Source organism: Leucoraja erinacea, unplaced genomic scaffold, assembly GCF_028641065.1.
Source record: "Leucoraja erinacea ecotype New England unplaced genomic scaffold, Leri_hhj_1 Leri_255S, whole genome shotgun sequence".
NCBI classification, from domain to species: Eukaryota; Metazoa; Chordata; class Chondrichthyes; order Rajiformes; family Rajidae; genus Leucoraja; species Leucoraja erinaceus.
The window spans coordinates 92,977-113,190 of record NW_026576156.1 but is presented as its reverse complement, the minus strand read 5'-3'; the positions used below and the strand labels follow the sequence as shown (position 1 = coordinate 113,190).

At 47.1% G+C, this 20,214-nt stretch overlaps 1 protein-coding gene across 1 annotated transcript in view; it reads left to right on the top strand.

Moving 5' to 3' along the window:
• LOC129693311 (ribonuclease T2-A-like) overlaps positions 1-20,214 on the top strand; it is a 44,648-nt gene that overhangs the window by 8,068 nt on the left and 16,366 nt on the right. The window contains exon 2 of the mRNA XM_055630159.1: positions 17,066-17,132. Within this exon, the coding sequence (XP_055486134.1) occupies positions 17,066-17,132 (67 nt within the window). The remainder of the gene's footprint in view (positions 1-17,065; positions 17,133-20,214) is intronic.

The following is a 20,214-nucleotide window of genomic DNA, read 5'->3' as shown; positions in this document are numbered from 1 at the left end:
CATATTGGGAAGAGTAAACACAACTCTGTATATTTGCAGTAAGTTACGGACAACGATAAGCCTGGACCTTGGAGGGAAGTGCTAAATTGAGAAGAGGTTAATTACATCAGTAATAGGCATTAGCTGGGGAAAATAGACGGAAGTCAAGAATGGCAAGGCTCAGGAACCAAGAGATGCCGCAAGTTTAGTCAAAAAGAAAAAGGAAGCATAGGTAAGTTTGAGAAAGCTGAAATTGGGCCCTTTGAGAAATGTATAGACCGTAGGTGGAAATTGAAACTCCCATGACAAGTAAGATTAAGGAGAATCCCAAGATATTTAATCTATTGTTAACAAACAAGTGGGTAACTAGGAAGGGGATTGGATCAGTCAAGGATCAATTAGAGAATTTATGCTTGGATTCGCTGGAAATGGGCGAGATACTAAGTAAGTACTTTGCACCTGTATTCACCAAGGAAAGAATAGTGCGATCAGGGAGGGGTACATTGACATTCTAGGGCATGTTGATCAAGAAGGAGGATTTAGTTCAGAGATACCGCATGGAAAAAAGCTTGTTGGGCTCACCGTGTCCATTTCCTGACCATTGATAAGCACCCATCACCACATAATTCTTATGCATCCTGCTTGTCTCATCTACTTCCTACGGAAGCAGGGGCCATTGCGCGGAAGCCAAACTAACCAGTCAAACCCACATGGTATTCACACGGAACAGCATAGTGCGATTCCACACTCTGCGCCGAGACGGGTCCATGACACACCCCCCATGTCCTCAGCCGGCCTGTTGATAACGAAGGAGGAGGTTCTAAAACTTCTGCAAGCCCTCATACGTATCCAAGCGCCCATCACAGCCAACCGTGGAACACACAAGACCATATCGTGGCCCCCCACCCAACCTCACCAGCTGCCCTCCAACTTCCGAACCACCATTGACACAACCCATACACAAACTCAATTCTATGCTATCCGATTTATCATACTCAACTTTACCGCATACGGGGAACCATTTACGGAACGCACTAAACTAGCCCCCAAACAAACCCACCAGGTCTTTGTTCTGTAGGAAGACGCGCAGAGAATAACGGCCCCAAACACCCAACACTGACAGATCCAACGGGGCAGGATCAAACATGGGGGCACGTGAGGCAGCAGCTCTCACCCAGCTGTGTCACCCCCTGACGAGCCACCGTGGCACAGGTATTGTTTTCTCGTCTAGGAACAATAAAGGGCCCTCTGACCCGGGGTACTATCCCGGGACTCAATCGAAAAGACAAGACCGCTGGAGACCTGCTCGGCATTTGGACAAAAGATCGTGTAATACTCTTTAGCAACATGCAAGGACCCAAAGCTCTCGCAGGTACCCAATTGCAGTTCCTTCATTTGAGGCTCCGGAATAGGACAAAACAGGTAATCATCGGAATGGTGTCGCCACTGTGGTAGAGAAGTTGGTGGACGAAAGTACTCCTTTAGGGATAGGATCTATATCTATCCCTAATAGTCTTTTAGGGGTAGTCCTATGAGTTTGAGAGGGAGCATGTATCTTAAAAATGGTTGGTTTTTTGAGGAGGTGCCAAGGAGATGTAAGGCACGGCAAATGGATGTTGTATAATGGTTTTAGGTAAGTTTTAAAACCCAAAGTCTCATGGTAGCGCTGATGTCAAAAGTTGAGGGACATGGGATCCAAAAGTCTTGCCTAGACAATAGACAAAACGACAATAGGTGCAGGAGTAGGCCATTAGCCCTTTACAGAGCCAGACCGCATTCTAATGTGATCATGGTTGATAATCCCCAATCCTCGTTACCACGTTACTGCCTTCTCACCATATCCCCTGACTTGCATCATTAAGAGCCTTATCTAGCTCTACTCTTGAAAGCTCCAGAGAACCGCCCTCCACCGCCCTCTGAGGCAAGGAATTCCCAGATCACCACTCTTGTTGTGATAAAGTGTGTTCTTCATCTCCGTTCTAAAGGCTTACCTTCTTACACTTTGGCCCTGGGTTGGGGACTCTCCCATTGGACCAGTTCTGTCCAGGTGTTCCAAGCCTTACCCCATCTCTCTGTTTCAATCAGATGCTCTCTCCTTTCATTCGCAACACCCCAGCACCAGACCCCACACCGTAACTATTAACAAAACCCAAACAAAAAAAAAAATAACAGAACAAAACAAAAACCACCCACCCAACCAAACAAAAAAACAACCTTATACCCAAAACAAGTAACAAAAAAAATACCCGGACCACCAGCACACCTCCACAAACACAACGACAACACCACATAGACGAAACACCACAGAAAACCATCGCTACGACAAAAAACACAACCACAACACAAAACACCAAACAAGTGAAGCGGAAACCACGTTATCCACAAAATCTCGTGCTAGGTTTATTCCCCATACTCCAAAGTTAAAGACAAAACCTTTTTTGGTAGGGAGTAAGTGCCACAACCTAGACGCACCTAGTGATAAATACGTCACTGGGCATGCGGATGAACAATGGACCTCCCCCACAAACACTAGTCCCAAAGATGATCTCAGTGACAACAATTTTTCCCCCAACAACCTGGGACACTCCAGTTAGCAATAACTAATTCTGCCATTATTCGTGTATGTTATTTGCGCAAAACAAAGTCGGAATACGACATCAACCTTTGCACCGTGGAGGCTCCATCGCACATTGGCCCTCCACGCACCCAACCTGTCACAAGTCCCATGCCATGTCTAATAAAATCCTCCTCACACAGTTCCACCACTGCCCACACCAAATTTGTGTCATTCAAATATTTATTACTAACCTGTTGCTTTGAATCCCTTAATCTAAATCATGACTGTACTAGTCGTAAATAGCTGCCCACCACTCCTCGGTCCCAGCAACCAGCAGCCTTCACGCGTTTCACCCCCCACTCAGTCATTGCCTGCCATTTGACCAATAAAGTGAAACCCCACAATTAATCACATATCGTGGCTATCTGTCGCACCCAAACAACTTTATATCAATGTCAAGCACTCTAAACCTCTCACCCCACCCCCCGGTCTCCCCCAAATACCCATGCACTAATTTGCCATAATCTCCAATGTGGGGACTTAGCAAATGCTTTTGAAGGTCAGGGACCACGACATCACTGGCTATCCTTGCTCTATTTCTAGTTACCTACTCACAACATTCTACAAGATTAGCAACCCGCGTTCCTCGAAACCTAAATCCATGTGACTTGGACAGATCTGTTACTGCTATCAGTGCCGCTATTATATTTTATAATGGAACTCCCGCATCTCCACAACGAGTCAGTTAATGGTCTGTTTCTCCGTTTTCTCTCTCGTCGTTCGCAACGTGGGTACACATTAGCTACCTCAATCACCGCTGCTCTGCTCTCTAGACACCTTGGCCACCGTCTCACCTGTGTCGCAAATTTCTCGAGCCCCTTCCTTCGTCCCTGGGCGAAGCCATCGGGCCTGGCGCCCGCCCCATCGCGGACTGAGGGATTTATCAGTCTACCCCCCACCCTCCCTGCCTTCACCTGTGGCTTTCTTCCAGTTTCTCGTCCCCCCGCTCTCTGCCATCTGTACAAATAATCGCCGGGTACGGTTGATGTGTCCGTCGTTCTTTATACGGGCAGCCGCGACCTCACAGTTACGTGTGTGCACAACCACGAAATGCCTGCAATTTTACACCCGAGGGCGCTCCCTGAATCCACCTAGTCCTACCTGGGTTTCCAGTCGTCACGAGGAGAACCAACTCTGGTTCAGCCGTAGTTTTATGTTCCTTTACCTCAGACTAAAGTAAGCTTGTCATGTCATTTTTAGAATTCTTGGTAGTTGTTGTCCCTCATTTTTCGCTGTATGGCGTTTAGTATTGGCTGTGGCGCTTTAACTTACAGTCGGGGTTTTGCGCCGTACACAAAGATACATATTGGAAATCGTTAAACAAAAAGGTACGTGCAAATACTAGGAGAGAACAAACCAGTGCGAGCACCAAAAAAAGACCACCATGGCCCCGATTCACTAATAATCTAAACTCCTAATATTTTCTTGTCATTGAACCCAGGAGGCAGAGAGACAGAATGGGGGCTGCGATTCCCCAATCGCAAGCGAGAGCACATAAATGAAAAAAATAAAACAATAGTGATTAGTACCCGAAGAAGAAGGATTGGCTAAAAAGAACAAGAAAGGAAAAAGGCAAAAACAGGGAAAAGACGAAAGGGCAGAGGGGCGGGGAGAAGGGACAAGAAGGAGCAAAAAGGCAGGGAGGGGGCAGAGAGGAAAAGAGAGAGCGGAGAGAGGGGGAAGGAGAGGGGAGGGAGGGCGGGGGGAGAAGGGGGGAAAGAGCGGAGGGGAAGGAGGAAAAGGGGGGAAAGGGGGGGGAGGAGGGAGGAGGAGGGACGGGGAGAGGGGGGGAGAAAAAGGGAGCAGGAGGAGGGGAGAAAAGAGGCAGGGGGATAGAGCTGTAGGATTTCAGTCAAACAGGGGACAGCTGAGGGGAGGGACGGAGAAAAAGGGGGTAGGGGGAGGGGGGAGAGGAAGGGACGAAACCGGGGGGCGTTGAGGGCAAAGATAGGGGGTGGGAATCGGAGGGAGGTAGGGGGTGGGAGGGGCGGAGAAAAAGGAGGGATAGAGATAGAACAAAGGGTAGGGGGAGACACAAGAGAGAGGGGGGGAGGCGGATCACAGTCAAAATACGGAAGGCGAGAGAAGGCCCTGGCAGGGGGGGGGTTTTATTTGGCGCCATGGTTTTAGATGGCGCGCTTCGGCCCCGTGCGGGGCGGAGGCGTCGCGGCTGGGTTGGGGTCTTTTTTGTGGTTTTTTTTTAGAGGCGTTGGGGAGCCCTCCCCCGGCTGACGCCCCACCCTTCCCTCCCCTGGAGCTCGGGCCCTGTTTTAGAGCTTTCCACCGTTGTCGCACCCCCTCTTTCATCCCTGCCCTGTGTCTTTGCTACTACCCTCTCTCCTCTTTTGCTTTTTTTTTCTTTTTTTTTTTGTTTTTTTTTTTTGTCCTCTTTTTGTCTTTTTTTTTTGTCTTTTTTTTTCCTTTTGTTTGTTCTCTCTTTCGCTTGCCCTCTTTCATCCCCTGCATCTTCCTTCTTTTGTTCTGACTGAAGAGTTTATTTATTTTCCGACCCTTCCCCCATCTCCAGGTTTTTAGCCCCACCCAACCTTACCCCCTCTATTGTTCACCACCCCACTCTCCGTAACCCTCCCTCCGCATTTCCCCTCTTTTCTCCCTCTTTCCCCTTCCCCTTTTCTCCTATCTCTCTTCGCCCTACTACCCCACCAGGCCCACTTATGACTTACCTTCTTCAGCCTGTGGACACCACCCCCTGACCGTTCCATTTGTGTTCGTGGAGACGTTATGTAAAAAAAGTGATTTCTTGGGTTCACTGGGAATAGATAGATGAGCAAAAACAGATTGTCAAAAAAAGCGTCACAACGAACCCATCCGCCTTTATAAAAAACACAACATTGTGAGAAAAGAAGAACTGTAAAAGAATAAAAGGACACTAATGAGGTAAGGGTGGCGGGTCAAAAACCATAAAGGACAACACAGACGAGATAGCGAAGAACAACTCAAAGCAGAAACTCCCACACAAGACAGCACAGAAGCAAAACCAACGCCAAGTATCCCCGACCAGCCATTTCAATACTGACAATGAAACACCCCTTACCAAGCCAGTATAGCTTCTTGCACCCTTATCCTCAGCAACCTCCACGAAACATTCTCATCACCCATCGGCCTACGACAAGATCAACTCCCCTGATCCCCCAAGCGACCTGCAACGACCACGTACATCGACACAGACAGCCCTTACGCTTCAACAATCCTCAGCCTATCGGCTCTAATCTTCAAGTCCAGGGTTTTGGGGCGTTCCCTCTTTGGGCGTTCCCACGGGGGGGGGCCTCGTGTGTCACGCTCCGTGCACAAGAGCAGGTGCGCGATACGCCGTGCTGGCGGACAGTTCCGTTCACCTCTTTGTCCCTTTCAAGCCTTGCGGCGAAAGAACAACCACCCCCCCCCACCACGCAGCACCCCTCTTTTTTTTTTTGCGGGGGGGGGGCGGGTAGGATTGGACTGTGGAGCGGCCCCACGGGGGGGGTGTGAAGGACCCAAAACAGCACATAACCACATTTACAGTTCCCCCCCCCCCCCCCACAACCCACCCCCCCAACGCCGCCCCCCACAATTGAACCCTGCTCCCCCCCTATTTTCAGTAGTTTCTGGGCGGGTCCTTTGACCACCGGAGGCAGATGAAAATGCTGGTCACCGTTTTGCGAGTGGACAAAAATCGCCCCCCGAGTTCTCTACGAAACATCATATGGGTTATCACGACGATTCCGTCGTACGCGTCTGCCACATCACTCTATTAAGTTCCGCGAACCCAACATGAACGCTTGTATCTGGCATCACTTACCAAACAACGCGCCCCAAAGACTTTTAGTAATTACTCCTTCAGTACCCTGTATGTTAGGGTCCCCTTTCCGCACATTCATTTTTAGTCCCTGCCTTTTCCTTTTCTGTTTTTTCGTGACGCGTCCGCGTTCGTCGCAGAGAGCCCAGGAAGAGGGAGGGGCGGCGAGGGGGGAAGAAGGCCGCCGGGGGGATGCGAAAAGAGAGAAGAGGGAAACCCACACCCAATACACAATCGTTCCGGCGGATAGGGGGACTTGAGCGACAAGAGGGGGCGAGGAACCGAAGGGGGAAGGGGGGATGTCAATTTTCATCGACGGGAAAAAAAATCCTCGGCACACACGTGGCGGAGGGGGGCTCTGAGCGAGGTGGCCAAAAATGCCCGCCGTAGGTGGCGGCGTACTCTCGGAAACCGTAGCACAGATAGCCAAAACCGGTCAAGAACGGAGTTTTAGTAATATATAGATATACATTTCCAATTTATCTCTTATGTACCCGGAGTTGTTACATTAATCCCCATCTTTTTCCTAAGTACAAGCATGTTCCTAAGTACAACCATGTTCCAAGGGGTTAAACATCTTTATCTTAAGTACAAGCAGATTCCGAGGGTTAGACAGTGCCAAGCATCTGGATCTTTTCCAAGTATATTATACTCCTCCCTCCTTCACACACGGTTATATTGTGTTAGTATTATTATGAACATTTTCTTTAATTACTATGTATTAGTATATCTCATCAATTATAGTTCATTTCTTTTAAACTATATTAAGATTATTTAATAATAATTGTATGCGCCCCCCTTATTCCCCCACACTCCGTTGGTTAGTAATATTTGCAAATTACATTAAAAGAAGGATTATTAAATTTGTATGGTTAATTAATTATTTAATATTAATATATAATATAGTAATTAAAGATTTTCTTAAATCAGTAAATTTATTCCGGTCCATTTAGATTTCTTTCCATGATCGTCAACTTTACTTCTGTATCTTCGGCTTCCCTTTTGTTTATCTTCAAGTTTTCCATTCAAGGTGAAACATGGGCGCTGCTCTTGAAAACACATTCCTGACAGATAAGCCTGCCTGGTAACTGTCTGGAAAAGTTCCGCCATCTTAATTAGAGTAAAGTCTTTTATTAAAAAGTTCTCTTATATTTTCTTTACGATATCTTGTGCGTGTTTAAATGCCAGTTCTGGATCCGTAAAAGAGCGTTCAGTAGAATTATAAGTAATTTTCATTTTCGCCGGATATATCACCTCATATCTCACCTTGGGAGATTTCAGGATATTTCTTGTCTTTTTAAACAAGAACCCTTTTTTCAGCAATTTCACGAGGTTAATCTCTAAAGAATCTTTCCAGTGTGGAGATGTCTAGAAACTTCACTATTATCTGTCTCGGTGGAGCATTTGGTCCTCTTTGGAAGCGTCTTACCCGATGAGCCACATCTATCCTCTGGTTTTCTGGCAGTTTAAAAACTTCTTTAAGTAAGTTGGTAACGAAATTATATGTTTGAGTTCCATGCTCTCGTCCCTCCTGGATTCCAACAATTCTTAAAATCTGCTTCCTTGACCTTACTTCCAAATCCTGACATTTATCAGTCATTTTAATCAATTGCTCCTGATCAGAATCTTGTTCTTTTTTCAGACTCGTTATTTCCTGAGCCATCTCATTCATTACAGTCTCCATATCTTCCCTCAGGTTTTCAGACTATTTCATATCCTCAAACAATTCTTGTTATAATCTTTTTCCATTCTGGCAAATTCTTCCGTTGTCCTTTTATCAAAATCCTTAAACTGTGCTTCAGTGAGATGTACAGCTCCTTTAATTCACCACAAGCAGTATCAATTTTTTTAGAGAGATTGTTCTCCAATGTGGTGTTCATGTTCGCAAGCATTTTGGAGAAGTCTTTAGTAAGATCTTTAGTAAGATTAGTAATATTCAACTGTAACACTGACACATCCAATTTACCCTTCTCCTTCTCCAATTGTAGATTAAACCTGGCCATATTATGGTCACTGCCTCCTAATGGATCCTTAACCTCAGGTTCCTTTATCTAATCTGGTTCATTACATAACACTAAATCCAGAATTACCTTCTCCCTGCTAGGCTCCAATATACACTGCTCTGGAATCCATCACGGAGGCACTCCACAAACTCCCTTTCTTGGGGTCCAGTACCAACCTGATTTTCCCAGTCTACCTGCATGTTGAAATCTCCCATAATAACGCAGCATTACCTTTACTACATGCCAATTTTAACTCCTGACTCAATTTGAACCCTATATCCAGGCTACTGTTTGGGGGGCTGTAGATAAGTCCCAGTAGGGTCTTTTTACCCTTACAATTCCTTAGTTTTATCCATACTGACTCCACATCTCCTGTTTCAATGTCACCCCTTGATAGATTGAATTCAAAGTTAACATGCACAATGTAAGAGGGATCTCTCCCTCAGATGCCGCTCTGATCGCTATCACTGGCTGACAGGCAAGGAGAGGGAAATCCCAGCATCACCGGTAACAGCCGGTGCCAATTAGCCCCAGCTATGCCTGCCTATTTGTAGGTTACGTCGAGCAATCCTTGTTCAATACATACCAGGGCCCCATCCCCGACCTCTACCTCCGCTACATCGACGACTGCTTTGGTGCCACCTCCTGCACCCACACACAACTGACTGACTTCATCCACTTCACCACTAACTTCCATCCGGCACTCAAATACACCTGGACCATTTCCGACACTTCCCTACCATTCCTTGACCTCACTATCTCCATTGCAGGTGATAGACTTCTAACCGACATACACTATAAACCCACTGACTCCCATGGCTATCTGGACTACACTTCTTCCCACCCTGCTTCCTGTAAGGACTCCATCCCCTACTCCCAATTCCTCCGTCTACGCCGCATCTGCTCCACGGATGAGGCGTTCCACACCAGGACATCTGAAATGTCCTCACTATTCAGGGAACGGGGGTTCCCCTCCTCCACCATAAATGAGGCTCGCACCAGGGTCTCTTCCATACCCCGCAACACTGCTCTCTCTCCCCATCCCCGCACTCGCAACAAGGGCCGAGTCCCCCTAGTCCTCACCTTTCACCCCACCAGACGTCACATACAAGAAGTAATCCTCCGTCAGTTTCGCCACCTCCAACGTGACCCCACTACTCGCCACATCTTCCCATCTCCCCCCATATCTGCCTTCCGCAAAGACCGCTCCCTCCATAACTCCCTTGTCAATTCTTCCCTTCCCTCTCGGTCCACCCCCTCCCCGGGCACTTTCCCTTGCAACCGCAAGAGATGCAACACTTGTCCCTTTACCTCCCCCCTCGACTCCGTTCAAGGACCCAAGCAATCGTTCCAGGTGCGACAGAGGTTTACCTGCATCTCTTCCAACCTCATCTATTGCGTCCGCTGCTCTAGATGTCAGCAGATCTATATCGGTGAGACCAAGCGGAGGTTGGGCGATCGTTTCGCCAAACACCTCCGCTCGGTCCGCAATAACCAAGCTGACCTCCCGGTGGCTCAGCACTTCAACTCCCCCTCCCACTCCGCCTCCGACCTCTCTGTCCTGGGTCTCCTCCATGGCCACAGCGAGCAGCACCGGAAATTGGAGGAACAGCACCTCATATTCCGTTTGGGGAGTCTGCACCCCGGGGGCATGAACATCGAATTCTCCCAATTTTGTTAGTCCTTGCTGTCTCCTCCCCTTCCTCAGCCCCCCTGCTGTCTCCTCCCATCCCCCAGCCTTCTGGCTACTCCTCCTTTTCCCTTTCTTGTCCCCACCCACCCCCGCCCCCGATCAGTCTGAAGAAGGGTTTCGGCCCGAAACGTTGCCTATTTCCTTCGCTCCATAGATGCTGCTGCACCCGCTGAGTTTCTCCAGTTTTTTTGTGTAACCGCCAATTAGCTGATATTGGTTTGGTCACCAGAACCTTGTCAGCCTGCTCCCTATAAACCCAGGCATTCTAGCTACAAGGGAGATTCTGAGAAAGAGAAAGGCAAGGGTCAAGGGGCAGGGGGCAGAGGGCAGGGTGCAAGGCTCCCTGCTAGCTATGTTCCCCAGTCACATGTCCAAGGAAGACTGAGTTACTGGGACAAACCTGAGACCACCAGTACCATTGTGTGGTCAAGAGTGGGCTGTCAGGAAGAAGTCCTAAACAGCCGGCACTTGAGGCTAAAGTTGAGTGGCCGGGGAAAGCCTGAGGTGCTAGTGCCTCGTCCTGCCTACAGATAACAAGGGATTGTGCCCACACACATGCTAAGATTCAGCTAGTCAGGCAGCATCTCTGGAGAAAAGGACTAGGTGACATATTGGGTCAAGACCCTTCTTCGGACTGACGGACTCTCAGTCTGAAACGTCATCTATTCCTTTTCTCCAGAGATGCTGCCTAATTGCTGGAGTTATAGATAGTGTGGACGCTTGTCAAATGATTCAGCAGGATATAGATAGATTGAAAATATGTGCAGAGAAATGACGGATGGAGTTTAATCTGGCCAACTGTGAGGAGATGCACTTTGGAAAGTCAAATGTAAGAGGAACGTATACAGTCAATGTCCGTTGCCTTATGGGCCTGTCCTACTTAAGTGATTTTTGAATGGACTGGTGAAGCTTCCTTCACCAGCCCGTTATGCAGGCGGGGGACAGGGCAAGCGGGGGGAGTGCTGTATAAAAAATTCACATGGTGCAAAGCCAAGGTGATACAGACACACACCGCAATGAACAGGAAGGTTGGTGCTGCAAAAAGACAGCTAAAGCACAGTGTTCGGTAACTCCCTTAAAAAGAGGGGGGGGGGGGGGAAAGGAGTGGAGACAACGTTTAAGAAGCCAGAGATACACGGCTGTGAAGCTCGGCGGACATTTACCATTACTGGTCGGTTATCCGCGGTACTGAAAACTACTGCTTACCTTTTTTATTTCCCCCAATAAGCCAATGAAATTCACCGGCTACAACCTACCAGAACCTCCGAAAATCTTCGACCTCCTGGCAACCCATTAGGACCTCCTGGCGACCCACCTACGGCACGAGAATTCTCGCTACTCTCCATGGCGGCTTCATTCTGGTCGCCGCTAATTTTTCAACATGTTGAAAAATTCACGGCGACCATGATATGGTCGCCACTAGTTCCCAGAATGCGGGAACTCCTCACGACCATGGAGGCGACTCTCCGGCAACCACCCCCAAACATGTGGCGACCATGTGGCATCTGCATAGTCTCCTGCAGTCGCATAAAAAGTCGCCTAAGTGGGACAGGCCCATAAGGACATTGATGTACAGAGGGATCTTGGGGTTCATTTCTGCAGCTCCCTGAAAGTGGCAATACAAGTGGATAGAGTGGTAAAGACAGTGCACAGCATGCTTTCCTTGACTAATCAGAGTGTTTGTGGTAAAATCCCAGGAAGTTATGTTGCAGATGTATAAATCTTTGGTTTGGCCACATTTGGAGCATATGTGCCATTCTGGTTGTCCCGTTACAGGATGGATGTGAAGACTATGCAGAGGGTGCAGAGGAGATTTTCAAGAATGCTGTCTGGATAAGAGAGGATCAGCTGTATGGAGAGGTTGGACAGACTTAGATTGTTTCTTTGGTAGTGAAGAGACATCTGATAGGTTTATAAAACTATGGGAGAAATATGTAGTTTAAGAAGAAAATGCAGATGCTGGAAAATCGAAGGTTGACAAAAGTGCTGGAGAAACTCAGTGGGTGAGGCAGCATTTATGGAGCGAAGGATATAGGCAACGTTTCGGGCTGAAATCCTTCTTCAGACTGATGTGAGGGGGGGGGGGGGGAAGAAGAAAGGAAGAGGTAGAGCCGTTGGGCTGAGGGAGAGCTGAGAAATATGAGGTGCTGCTCTTCCAATTTGCAGTGGTCCTCACTCTGGCCATGGAGGAGGCCCAGGACAGAAAGGTCGGATTCAGAATGGGAGGGGGAGTTGAAGTGTTGAGCCACCGGGAGATCAGGTTGGTTATTGCGAACTGAGCGGAGGTGTTGGGCGAAGCGATCGCCAAACCTACACTTGGTCTCACTGATGTAGAGCAGCTGACACCTAGAGCAGTGGATGCAATAGATGAGGTTGGAGGAGGTGCAGGTGAACCTCTGCCTCACCTGGAACGACTGCTTGGTTCCTTGAATGGAGTCAAGGGGGGAGGTAAAGCGACAAGTGAAGCATTTCTTGCGGTTGCCGGGGAAAGTGCCCTGAGAGGGGGTGGTTCGGGTGGGAAGGGACGAGTTAACCAGGGAGTTACGGTTGGAGCGGTCTCTGCTGAAAGCAGACGGGGGAAGAGATGGGAAGATGTGGCGAGTGGTGGGGTCCCCTTGGAGGTGGAGAAAATGTCGGAGGATTATTTATTGTATGTGACAGCTGGTAGGGTGGAAGGCGAGGACAAGGGGGACTCTGTCCTTGTTACGAGTGGGGGGGATGGGGAGTGACGGCAAAGTTACGGGGTATAGAAGAGACCCTGGTGAGAGCCTTATCTATAGGAGATGTGGGGAATCCCCGTTCCCTGAAGAATGAGGACATCTCCGATGCCCTGGTGTGGAACACCTCATCCTGGGTGCAGATGCGGCATAGACGGAGGAATTGGGAGTAAGGGGTGGAGTCCTTACAGGAAGCAGGGTGGGAAGAAGTGTAGTGCAGATAGCCACAGGAGTCAGTGGGTTTATAGTGGATGTCCGTCAGGAGTCTATCACCTGCGATGGAGATAGTGAGGTCAAGAAATGGTAGGGAAATATCCGAAATGGCCCAGGTGTATTTGAGTACTGGATGGAAGTTAGTGGTGAAATGGATGAAGTCATTGAGTTGTGTGTGGGTGCAGGAGGTAGCACCAATGTAGTGGAGGTAGAGTCGGGTATAGGGCCACGGTGAGGACCAGCTCCGCTAGGCGGAGGAGAGTATCAGTAGACGGGGATTGGTTGGTTCTGCGGTCGAGGAAGAAACGGAGGGCTTTGAGACCATCCTGGTGGGGGGTGGAGGTTTAGAAATAAGTAGGGTGGGTGGTCCTTTTTTCCTACGTGGGAATGTTTAAAAACTGGAGAGCATAGCATTAAATTGAGAGGTGAAAAGGAGATTTATAAGGCAATATTTTTTAGTGGTAACTGCCTGGTCTGCACTATCAGGGGACTTGGTGGATGCAAATACAATAGCAACATTTTAAAGTATTTAGTCAGACACCGTGAACATGCAGTGAATGGAGGGATAGAGAACCTGTGCAGGCAGATGAGGTTCATTTAGATTGGCATCGGGGTCAGCCCAGACACCGGAGTGAAAGGGCCTGTTGCTGTACTGTACTGTGCCATGTTCTCTGTCTGTGAACATCCCATCTCACCTTCAACCTACACCCTCTAGTATCAGACATTTGCACCCCGGGAAAAAAACTCTGGCTATCCTCATTATCTAAGCCTCTCGTGATTTTATAAACCTCTAACAGTATGAGTGAGTTTTTCTAACATCCGTGGGGATACAGTCAGTGCCACAAGGCGTTGGGTGAGTGCCGTCACTGAGGGATGGTGTGAGGGAGTTGGATTAATATCCGTGGGGGTACAGTCAATGACACAGGGTGCTGGGGGTTGAGGGGTCACTGACCGAGCTGGATTAATGTCAGTGGGGGTACAGTCAGTCAGACAGGGCAATGGGGGAGAGGGGTCACTGAGGAACGCTGTATTAACATCAGTGGGGTTACAGTCTGATACAGGGCACTGGGAGAGAGGGGTCACTGAGGGAGCTGGGTTAACATCAATGGGGATTCAGTCAGTGACACAGGAACCTGTGGGTGAGAGTTACTGAGAACATTGCTGGATTAATGTCAGTGGGGGATACATTCTGACACTGCACTGAGGGAGAAGCTCACTGTGGGACGATGTGAAGCTGCTAGATTAGCCTGTGTTGATACAACCAGGATCATAGGATTGTAGGAACTGATGTGGGCCCAGGTATGCATGGCTCTTCAGACATTATGTGGTTTCAATTTCACTCAGGCGATGGTAATCAGTATTGTCTTTCTGCTGACTAGATAGCACGCAACAAAAGCTTTTCACTGTCCCTCGGTACAGGTGACAATAAACTAAACTGAAATACTTAATTCCCCTTGAATTTTACTTTAGTTTAAAGATACAGCGTGGAAATAGGCCCTTCGGCCCATTGAGTCTGTGAAGTCCAGAGATGCCCACATACTTCTTGGAAATTTTCTGGAACTTTAAAAAAAATCTGCAGTCCTTCTGGTGAAGATACTTTCATAATGCTGTTGACATCCAGGCCTTAGATTCAACACCATTGCAGCAACTTTTATACACTTCCAATTCAGGATGGTGCACCACTTGGAGGGGATCCTACAGGTGACACACCTGTCCTTTTATGGTAAATGTTGTGAGTTTGCGAGGTGCTCTTTGGTGAGTAAATGTTGTCAATAGTACACACTGCAGCCATGGTGTATCATTGTGGAGGGTGTGGCGGCTCCCAAGGGTCGGGCCGTGTCGATTGACCGGTTAAAGCCGGCACACCTGGACATTGACCAGCCGGTGCTGGTTGCCCAACATCGGCCTCGAGGGCACCCCCCCTTCACGGCCCCCTCCCGCTGGTCCCTCGACCTATCCCTCGACCTGTCCCTCCATCTATGCCACCGCCAGCCCCACGATCAGCTGACTTCCGCACCCGGGCCGGCCGGGTTGTGCGCCCGCCGGTGCGTTTCGTGCCTCGGGTTCTGGGGGGGGGTCCTGTGGCAGCTCCCAAGGGTCGGGCCATCCTAACTGTCGAACCCCGAACGGGAGTGGTTCAGTCCAGAGGCGGCCCTTAACCAGAGGGTTTAAAGGCATGGGCTTGGGTGCCATCATTCTCTCGTGTGGACTTCCCTACAACCGGGAGGAACACAAGTAAAGGTGCCTCTCAAAATACCTGACTCCTCTCTTTCGTTTCGAGACCTACGCACCACAAGGTAGGTATGTTGCTAAGCCTACCTGAAGCGTCGTTGAAAATCTGCCCCAGCCCGTGTGTGTGATTTTGGCGCTGTTTTGAGGGGGCGGGTTTAAAACGCTATTTTTACTAGGCTCTTGCAATCGAAAATGTTCAGCCTAGTAAATCATTAACGAAAAATCGCTGAAAGACCCCGTCGCAAAAGGTAATATTAGTTTTTATTGCCTTGTATAATAGTTATAGTAGTTTAAAAATCACTCTCTAAACCCACGACCTCTCGCAGCCCCAGGGTTTTATAAAGCAAACAATTAAAGGTATGTAGCTTATTTTTACATTAAAAAGGGCTTCTTAAGAACCCTATATACAAAGTTTACTATAGCGAGTAGCTCATTTTGGGCTCTTTATATCCCACAGTATTTTTCTGGGCATTTGAGGGCACAAATCTACCGCAATGCGAACGTTCTAAACCAGCGCGTTCACAGGAACCCACTAGAAAGCTGATTTAAAATGGACTTTAATTTGCAGCAATTGAACACAAAATTCCTTCCATTTGGCCTATAAATTAATGTAAATGAGATTTCAAAATCATGTTTTATTGTGAATTATTTATGAATATTATTTGGACACTTGGGCTATTTAAAAATGTTAATCATTTATTAAGAAATGGATAGATGTTTAGATCTAGTAATTGAAGTTTGAAATTTGCTACACTTGGGTAACTAACTAATTATATGTTTTAATTTCAGGTCATCCAAGTAAGATTATTTTATATTTATTTCAGAATGCTTCAACCTACGATAACTGAAAATTTAATTCAGTTCTCTTAATTTTTAAGAAGGTTATGGGCTTTTGACTGCCCACGATCACAGCGTTTTTGTAATGTCCATAGAAAATCAATAGGGACCAAGATGCTAATTTCCGAGTATGAAAATGTCCATAACTTTTTAAATACTTGAGATATGAAAGTGAATTAGGTGTCAAATTAAACTTATTTTTATGCTTTATCTGATGGGATAAATTACATAAATTACATAAATTTTGTAACATTGCTACACAAGGGTGTGAACAGTTAGAGTGACAGACTGGGCGCTCATCAAATTGGTTATTCGCCTTGCTCATCTAGACATGAGTCAAGAATTCTGAGTGTGATTAGAAGTGCACTTATCTAGGAATGTGGAGAGGATTCCATTATAGTCCTGAAATTCTTTCTAGACCATGGATTGAACGATGTAAGATCTGATTTGGATTCATAATCCAAGCAGCCCCAGATTATACCATCACATTATAAACTTGGAGAATGCAGCATTCACTAAGCTGAGATGAATGGGAGGGTGGTGAGTGGATTGAAAACAAGCAAGGAAACGTCCAAGTTCAGGAAGTGTGGTGCTGAGGGGAATGTGGATGGTGCTTTGAACTGCTGCCTTTGGTCACTTTTCACTGCTTTTCACTGTACCTCGATATATGTGACAATAAACTAAACTGAACCGAGTTCTGTCTACATGGATGACTAGATTGATGTACTCAGGTGGAACGTAAACATTTCATGATCCCTGCTGCCACTTTGACTCTGCTTCTACCTGGCCCACTCTAACTCTTTCCCTCCCTTTGAGATCTCTACCGCCATCTCTGCAGTTACCAGGTGAATGCGTGTTGTGGTGGTTTATACCCAGCAGGTGAATGGGGGCTGTACCGTCAATTACTATTTGCTCTATCAGCACTTCCTCGGGTGGCCAACTCACAGATCCGTTAATGAAAACACTTTTGTTTTATAGCAAATCTAATTTGGAAGATCCTTCTGATAATATTCTGGCACTTCAGTGGCCGGAAAACGTCTGTAAGGTAAATGGAATTATTTGTGTGCAAGTCTGAGTGCTTTGATTGTGAGGGCATGCAAATAGTATCATTATCACAGAATCTGCTTTAGAGATCATATTGCCACATTAATAATTAGAATGTGGATGGCATGACTAGTAGGTTTATGCATGTACTTGCTCCCAGTCAACTTTTGCCAGGTCCTGTTTTATGACATTCATATTGTAGTGGCCTGGTCAAGGTCAGGCAAAGACCGGACGCCAGGCGGATTCAAAAGAAGCTTTTTAATTCCAACAGTTCAAGAACACACACCGACACTCTTATCTCTACCCCTCGGGAGTCGACCGGTAAACCCCATGGCAGACCTACGCCCCTGTCCCTCAATCGTCGAGGGGGATGATCCAAGGAGTGGCCTACCCCCCAGGGACCGCCACAATATCACCCTTCCCCACTTCAGATCAATAATTTCTGATCCTTGTCCCTTTCCTTATCCACCTTGAAACTCACCTTTGGAACAATAAGGTTGAGAGGAGATTGGTGCTATAGTGGACAATGGAGAGGCTTGTACAAGGTAATAACCACTTTGAATGAGAGTGTACAAGGCTTGATTAGTAAATTTATAGATGACAATAAAGTAGGTGGTATCGCAGATTGCAAAGAGGCTTATCAAAAATTACAGGAGGATCTTGATCAGCTGGGCAAGTGGGCCGAGGAATGACAAATGGAGATTTATGCAGATAAGTGCGAGGTGTTCGGTTTTGTCAAGCCAAACCAAGGTAGAAATTTCACAGTGAATGGCAGGGACCTGCGGAGTGTTGTAGAGCAGAGGAACGGTGGCGCAGCAGTAGAGTTGCTGCCATATAGCACTGGAGACCTGGGTTTGTTCCTGACTACACAACTTTGTATGTTCTCCCTTTGACCTGCATGGGTTTTCTCCAGGATCTCCTCATCACTTCCACACCCCCAAAGACAAACAGGTTTGTAGGATAATTGGCAGGTATACAGTAATTGTAATTTGTCCCTATTGTTTGTAGATTAATGATAATGTGTGGGGATAACTCATTGGTGCTGTATCTCTAAACTAAACTAAAAACTAAGAAGTGCAGGTGCATGGTTCCCTGAGAGTGGCATCACAAGTAGATTGGGTCGTAAAGAGGGCTTTTAGTGTATTGGCTTTCATCAGTCATAGAGAATAGATATGGTGAATGCACAGTTTATTTACCCAGGACGTCCCAGCTGTGCTGATCCCGGCCAGACTTTGCACACGCTGTGGAAGGAACATAGGCATCTTTTTGCTTTTTATTATGAGGCAGGGAGGCAGAAAGAAAATGAGGAGAAGATTTTTACGAAAGATCTTTGATTTTTACAAGGATGTTTCCGTAACCGGCTTCCGTTTCCGCACTAGTATCTTTGGGATCTTTGGTGTGGAGACGGAAGCCGGGTATGGAAATGGGGCCGAAAATCACCAATGAATCTGCCCATGACCGTACTACGTATTTTTCGTCGAGTGATCTATCTTGCTCGTTATAGGATCTTTGGTCTAATTAGGGTAGAACAAAAGGAAATGTTATGGAGCTTAGGCCAGTAGTCTGCTTTTCCTGTGGTAATTTGGGGGAAGTTCCCAGAGTGTCTGACTACACCTGCAGGAGGCTGTGTCCAGTTGCAGCTTCTGATTGTGTAGTGCCGTGGAGAATTTGATTTGTGGAGATTTTTGTTGACTGCATTTAGCAATTAGTCACACTGCAGGTACAAAAAGGATGGAGGTGGGTGACCAGGAGGGGCAGTAAGTGCAGGAAGGTAGTGCAGGAATGCCCTGTGTTCATTCTCCTCTCAGACAGAGTAGGCCTCTCAGAGGAAAGTGGTAGCAGCAGCCAAGGTTTGGCACCACAGTTGGCTGTGATGCACAGCAGGGCAAGGAAACGTCTCAGTGAAATGTTGTGAGGGGAAGAAATGGACTTCTCCTTGGCCGAGAGCGAGATTTCAGGATGGTGTGTTGCCTCTCTTGTGTCAAGAACAGGGAGGTCTTGGATTGGGTCTGAAACATTCTGAAAGGGGAGAGAAAACAGCTGAGGTGGTTGTACACAATGGTACTGACAACATAGGTAGAACGAGAGGTGAGATCCTGCAGGGTGAACTGAGAGAGATAGGTAGAAGGTTACAAAGCACAACTTCCAGAATGTAATCTCAAAATTTCTTCCAGTGCCATATGCCAATGAGGATAACAATAGGATTGATGAATGTATGGCTGAAGAACTGGTGCAGGAGGCAGGTCTTTAGCTGATGAGATCACTTTGGGGCAGGTGTGACTTGTGCAAAAGGGACAGGGTACACCTAAACTGGAAAATGACTAATATCCTCTCAGAATGGTTTGAGGAAAGGGTCGTAAATGCTTTTGATACCTTCATTAGTCAGGGTGTTGAGTAAAGAAGTTGAAATCTTATGTTAGAATTGTGCATCTTTGAGTCTGCATTTGGAGTATTATGTTCAGTTTTGGGCATCCTGCTACAGGAAGGATATCATTAAGCTGGAAAGAGTGAAGAGAAGCTGGAAGATGATAGAAACATAGAAACATAGAAAATAGGTGCAAGAGTAGGCCATTCGGCCCTTCGAGCCTGCACCGCCATTCAATATGATCATGGCTGATCGTCCAACTCAGTATCCTGTACCTGCCTTCTCTCCATACACCCTGATCCCTTTAGCCACAAGGGCCACATCTAACTCCCTCTTAAATAAAGCCAATGAACTGGCCTCAATTACCTTCTAAGTACCCGTTTACTCCTACTATTTGCTTCCTGTCTGCCAGCCAGTTCTCTATCCACATCAATACTGAACCCCCAATACCGTGTGCTTTAAGTTTGTATACTAATATCTTATGTGGGACCTTGTCGAAAGCCTTCAGAAAGTCCAGATATAACACATCCACTGGTTCTCCCTTATCCACTCTACTAGTTACATCCTCGAAAATTTTTATAAGATTCGTCAGACATGATTTACCTTTCATAAATCCATGCTGACTTTGTCCAATGATTTCACCACTTTCCAAATGTGCTGCTATCCCATCTTTAATAACTGACTCTAGTAGTTTCCCCACTACCGATGTTAGACTAAC